The 6,313-nt window shown below is 30.8% G+C and overlaps 1 protein-coding gene across 1 annotated transcript; it reads left to right on the top strand.

The window, feature by feature from the left end:
• Positions 1-2,530: 2,530 nt before the first annotated feature.
• Positions 2,531-6,055, top strand: LOC102583601 (LOB domain-containing protein 4-like). The gene is made up of 2 exons (XM_006364186.2): positions 2,531-2,957; positions 5,609-6,055. Exons 1-2 carry the CDS (start codon positions 2,781-2,783, stop codon positions 5,945-5,947), a joined length of 516 nt encoding a protein of 171 aa, XP_006364248.1. The 5' UTR covers positions 2,531-2,780; the 3' UTR covers positions 5,948-6,055.
• Positions 6,056-6,313: the final 258 nt, after the last annotated feature.

Here is a 6,313-nt window from a genome sequence, read left to right as displayed (position 1 = left end):
CCACGAGTAACACAGTTCACACTTAGTTCAATAGATATTATCCGTGCTCGTAATCGTATTATTTTCGTAATAAATGAGTGTTTTGTGTAGAAAGTAGTGTTGGTAATTATCACAAGTAACAAGTGACAAAGTAACGATTTCACTTGTTTTAAACCAATAGAAAGCGAAACTAGGATTTTGTGTTTCCTATGAATCATTAACTCAATAGACCCTGATATTAGTAACCTTGTCTAGTATGTCACACGCAAGACCGGTTATCATCTAATAAGTGGATGATTGCCTAAGTAGATGAATTTCACTAGGTAACATGGTTAGTTTACGAGTGTATGTTTTACTAACCCTTACTTTTGATCCCAAATTAGCTATCCCCGGGTAAATTTAAGCTATGAGATGAGGGTCGATAGCCTCAAATATACATTGTATAGTCCATGTTCCTATTTGTTATCCCCTTTGTCATGAAAGTAGGAATAAGGTGAGTTCTAACGTATGCATCTGTTATAAAGCAATCAAAGCGAAGAGAAAAATAATATATGAATGTACACCTTTCAAGAATTATTGTGTTAGGTCTGCCTCACTAATTCCTCATGGTTCCCACAACTAGTTGTGGATTTAGCTACTCATAATTGTATGATCTAATAATTTCGTTAAAATAAATCATGAATTTACAATATAAATATTGATAATCTATATCTTGAATTGATTTGCAAAGTCAAAAATCAAAGATCGATGTGTAATTAAAATCTCAAGAATTCCAGAATAAAAGAAAAATGTAGTTTTACTAATAATCCTTAACCCAAAATGTGCGTAGCAAAATAAATAATCCCTAAAAAATTATTTATAGACATACCAAATCCTATCCAAACTGTTCTGGGAAAACTGAAATTCAACAGCTTTTACGACCCCAAGTACGAGTTGTGGATCCCTTTAAGGCTTGAGAAATCTTCTCGTCGATGGCAGTGAATATTCAGTCTCAAGACATTTTCTACTGACAAGATCTACAATCCATAAAATGTACTATGGCTCATACTGTCCATCGTAGTCTTCAAGCTCCTATTTTCCAAACTCTCTGAATCTTAACTACGGGAGTCTGTTTACAACCTGTGTAGTCTTCTACGCCCCATAATGTTCATTAGTAGTTTGTCAGCCCAGTTTTGCAAATTATCAGTAAATTTTCTACAACCATAGTAAGTTTACGACTCGTAAAACTTTTTACGGCCCGTACTGGCTACTCGTACACCTCAGACTTCATTTCACCTTTTTTAATCTTTCATCTACGAGAAAATCTACGGCTCGTGGTTTAGACCACGACTCGTAAAATGACTCGTAAATGACCAAACTTCACTACAACACCTGACTTCCTACACTTAGCAACCAAAAACATGTTTTCCTGCAAAATAATGACAAAATACATTAAATCTACTTAAACGCTCTAAAAGACTTACAAAAATCCTAAGTTTTAAGCATTACAGGTGCCTTAAATCTACGGCACATCAACACCCTCAACTTAAAAAAATGCTTGTCCTCAAACGGCTGACACAATCATCACATTATGACACCTAGCAAAAGAAGACTAAGAAGGTGTTTGGATTGACTTAAAAGTTGGTCAAACCTACTTTTAAGTTAATTTTTGACTTCTGAACGTGTTTGACAAATATAAAAAATAACTTAGAATAAGTAAAAAATATGACTTAAAAAAAGTTAGGAAGTGTTTGGCAAGGTCAAAAAGGACTTAAAATAAGTTTAAAATGACTTAAAATAAGTCAAAAATCTGAAGTAGGTCTCCCCCTACTTTTTATTTTTTGACTTAAAAGTCATTTCACTATGACTTTTTATTTTTGACTTAAAAGCTACTTTTTTTAAGCCAATCCAAACGGAATCTAAGAACCTATGTCTATCACATGTCTTTTATCATTCTAATTAAAAATCGCAACACCTCCTCTTTTTATCAACAACCAGTGCATAAATATCTCTTCTCAAGATAACACATGTGGATTAATGAATGACATCACTATACCAACAAATAAGGTTACATACACAATAAACAATCACCTAGATAATCAATTTTCAACAGTGCTACTCGTGAATGGGGACTAGGTACACACTCACTCTCACAAAGGACACTGTGAAATAACCCAGAATAATCATAATTTCTTTGGGAAATCCTTACATAGATAAGGGGCAAATATAATTTTTAAAACATTGAAGCTTATAATGCTAAAGTAATTTTTTCCCAAGAGCCAATAGATGTCTAACTCATTGATCAATTCTTCAAACAATTGTTTAGGTCAAACTTTATTAATTATTTGATTGTTATATTTGAAAGAAAGGAAGGATAAAAAGGAAAAATCACAATCCACACATAGTGATCATTAAAAAGGACCTCACCTTCCTCCGAAGTGAAAATAAGGTATGTGAAAAAAATAAAGGTGATGTTTTTAATACTACAAAATCTAAAGCTTCATCTTAGTAGGTCCCACAAAAGATTTTTTGCAACCAAATGTTTTTCTATATAAAACATCCAACCCCTCACTTCCCTCATTCCCTTCAACCAATATTCTCCTTTACTCTTCGTTATTGTAATTGCTTCCATTTCTCACTTCACTTTTCAGATACATAACCTGCAAAAACTGTCACTAGGCAGTTAGTATAAAACTTTTTAAGGTAGTTTAAACTTTTGTGTACATGAAGCTAGAAAGGAGGTATTCAATTATTACATTAACTTATATATAACTAGTCAATTAGCTAGTTGTAGTTAAAAGAGTTGTTGTAAATACCTAAAAATGAAGGAGAGTGGTAGGAAACAAGGTGCAGCATCTCCTTGTGCAGCTTGTAAGTTGCTAAGGAGGAGATGTGCACAAGATTGTGTTTTTGCTCCTTATTTTCCAGCTGATGAGCCACACAAGTTTGCAAGTGTGCATAAGGTTTTTGGTGCTAGCAATGTCAACAAGATGCTTCAGGTCAGAGACTTTCCAACAATTTTAAGTTTGAATTGCTTCATTCCTTTTATTTATTTATTTTTGGCTTCCCACCTGTGTCCGGTACCACATTGGAGCCTGTGACTAAATTAGGAGTCGCATTAGGAAGTTCAACATTGGGAGGTAAAGCACTTCCTAAGAAAGACGACTCCGTACCTAGAGGGACTCAAAATCGAGACCTCTAGTTAAGAATGAAGGAATATTTATCACTCTATCACAATCCTCGTTGGTTCATTCCCTTTATTTAAATTACTATTATAGTATAAAAGATCTTTAAATTGTCAATTTGTATAATTTAAATTTTTGGACATTTGGACAAACTAGCAACTATTTAGTGGATCGTATGTAGATTTAGGATATCTTTTATAGAATTATATCTTTAATTACTATCCCTCTATTTCAGTTTGTTTAACATATTTTTCCTTTTAGTCCGTTTAAAAAATGACTTTCTCTTTTTAACAATTATTTAATTTCAATTTTTACCTGACATGTTTAAGATCATAAGATTAAAGAATAATATTACGATACATTTAACATCTTCAATTTTAAATCAAAAGAGTAAAAAATATTCTTTATTTTTTTAGACTTTGTATCAAATTAAAATAGGTCAAACAAATTAAAATAGAAAAAATAATATAAACTAATATGCTGATACAAAAATATTGAATTTCATATGAATATGATACTAATAAGTTGCATCCTGCCCTCAAGTGGAGACCATATATTAATTTTATATCTTTTTAAATACATGCATATTAATATAATTTATTTATTTTTGTCACCAAAGATCAAACTTATATTAAATTATATTAGTAGGCATTATAAGTAGGAGACAAAGTCCTAATTGTACCCGAAAGGTCAGTATTATAAAAGGAAGACAATATGTTAGATGTGATATTTGACATAGTACTATTACTAATGTTAGATTCTAATACTAAACTATTACTAGTTAATTTAATTTGTTACTCTCTCCGTTTCATATTAATTTATCATTATACTAAAAATAATTTCTAAGACTAACTATTTATTTTACTGAATTAAGAAAGTATTAATTAATTTTTTTCTATATTTTCTTTACAATTAATTCTTTTTGAAAGTGTTCACATTTATTTGTAAAATTCTCAAGAAGTTTTTTAAGGGGTGAACTAATAAAATATCTTCATATTTATGATTTCTTAAGCATCGTACAAAATGGAAAATGATCAACTAATTTAAAACGGAGGAAGCAGAACGAAACTTACCACAGATGACTGCATATAATTTCTTTTTATATGTGTATATAATACTTTAGAAATTTGTAGATGACTATCCCTACAAATTAAGTATTGAAGAGAAAGCTTCACATATACTAGTATGAAAATTTTGACTATTTTCAGTTAAGAACTAAAATCAATGAAAAACTTTATTCAACGTGATAAAAGTGAAATACATCGATAAAATTACTGTAATTTTTTTTTCTTCTTAATTTTATCCATTATTGGCTCTATAACGGCTGAAAATGGTCCAAAGACCCCACTGATATTACCTGAAGGTAACATCATACCTTTAATTTTATCACAGTTATACCAGATTTCTTCCCATGTTAAAAAAAATGAATTGACTTAGTTTGACATGATACAAAATTTAAAAATTAAAGAAAAATTTTTAATTTGGAATTTTTAAATTAAATTTATGTCAAATATATTAAAATATTCTTTAATCTTATGACATTAAATATGTCACGTAGAAAGTTGAAATTAAAGTGTTGCCTGAAAAGAAAATGAATCATTTCTTTAAACAAACAAAAAATAAAAGTAGATCAATCTTTTTAAAATTGAGGGAGTATATATAAATTAAAATGTTTTTCAAAATAAACCTTTAGGAACAAACATTACACCAAAAAAGATTTTTAGCGGCAATTAATTAATATATTGCCGCTAAATATGTTCTTTTAGAGGCAACTAACACTTTTTGTAAATGTCGCTAAAGGTTATAGCGACATTGGATTCAAAGACAATTAACTAATATCGATAAAGACTTTAACACTCTTTGTTAATATACAAATTTATTGCTGCTAAAAGTTGATTTTGGTATCATGAGAGAGATAGAAATCGGACGAGGAATAAAGAAAAGTATATCTTTTGTAAATAAAGTCTTAATATTTGTCTTCTTTTTATATATTTCTCGTGTGGTACATAATGATAAGCATATAGTCAAAGATTTGTTATTCCAAAGTAAAATTTTAGAAAAGTGCTTTGGATCACTTGCGTTTTTTCCTTTGCTTTGAGAAGGTTAGTTCACACTTGAAAGACAGAAATTCCATGTTAAAAGTTCAGGTTTTTGCTTTACTCTTTTCTTGATGGTTAATTAAACATGCTTTCTTTTGGTGTAATCATGACATCACTATTGTGTTTATTGTTTTGTCAAGGTTTGGGCCCTAATTAATGTCATGATAGTACGTGAAGGGACTAGAAAAATTATGCCACTTGCAAAATAGAAAACAAAAGTTTCATCATGTTAACTAATATGTGGGCCTCAGTGATTCATCTGAACCCTCCTCGATGGAAAATTACACTGTTAATAATATATAGTTAAAATTATTTTTTATGTTGAGATAGTAGATGTTGAACTCCCTGTGACTTCTTTATTTACAGGAGTTACCGGAGCATCAAAGGGGGGATGCCGTGAGTTCAATGGTGTATGAGGCTAATGCTAGAGTAAGGGATCCAGTTTATGGTTGTGTTGGAGCTATATCATCTTTGCAGCAACAAATTGACAATCTACAATCACAATTGGCAATTGCACAAGCTGAGGTAGTACACATGAGGATGCGGCAATTCTCGTCCATGTCTGGTGGTGGCACAGCCGGGAACTCACCAGAAAACGTGTCACCATCGTCTCGACACACTCAAACTCAGCCAACCATGTCCCTTTTTACCATGGACATGGTCGTAGATCAAGCTAATATAGAGGAGTCATTATGGTCATGCTAGTAACTAGTATTTAATAAATTAGCTAGTTGCTTGGCTAGCATGCTTGCCTAGTCTTTTCTAATATTTGCTATCAAGGTCTTACTTTATTGTCTGCTTCTTTTTTCCTTACTATAAATCTTTATAGCACATCTCTACTTGACCCCTCAAGAGATGATGATGACCATCATTAACCATATTGTAAATGTCTAAAACATATAATTATGAGCTATTATGATATATGTAGTTATGTATACTGAATTGACTACTTTATAATTACTTGAGAAACTACATTAAATAACCTTTAAATTTGATAGTCAAAGTTATTTTAACACTTTAACTTTACAGACATTTAAATACTCTCTTACCAACTTTCAGGTGATTTTTATC

Source organism: Solanum tuberosum, unplaced genomic scaffold (assembly GCF_000226075.1).
Source record: "Solanum tuberosum cultivar DM 1-3 516 R44 unplaced genomic scaffold, SolTub_3.0 scf00479, whole genome shotgun sequence".
Lineage (NCBI taxonomy): Eukaryota > Viridiplantae > Streptophyta > Magnoliopsida > Solanales > Solanaceae > Solanum > Solanum tuberosum.
Note: the sequence above shows the minus strand (reverse complement) of the source record. Positions and strands in the feature narration are given on the sequence as shown.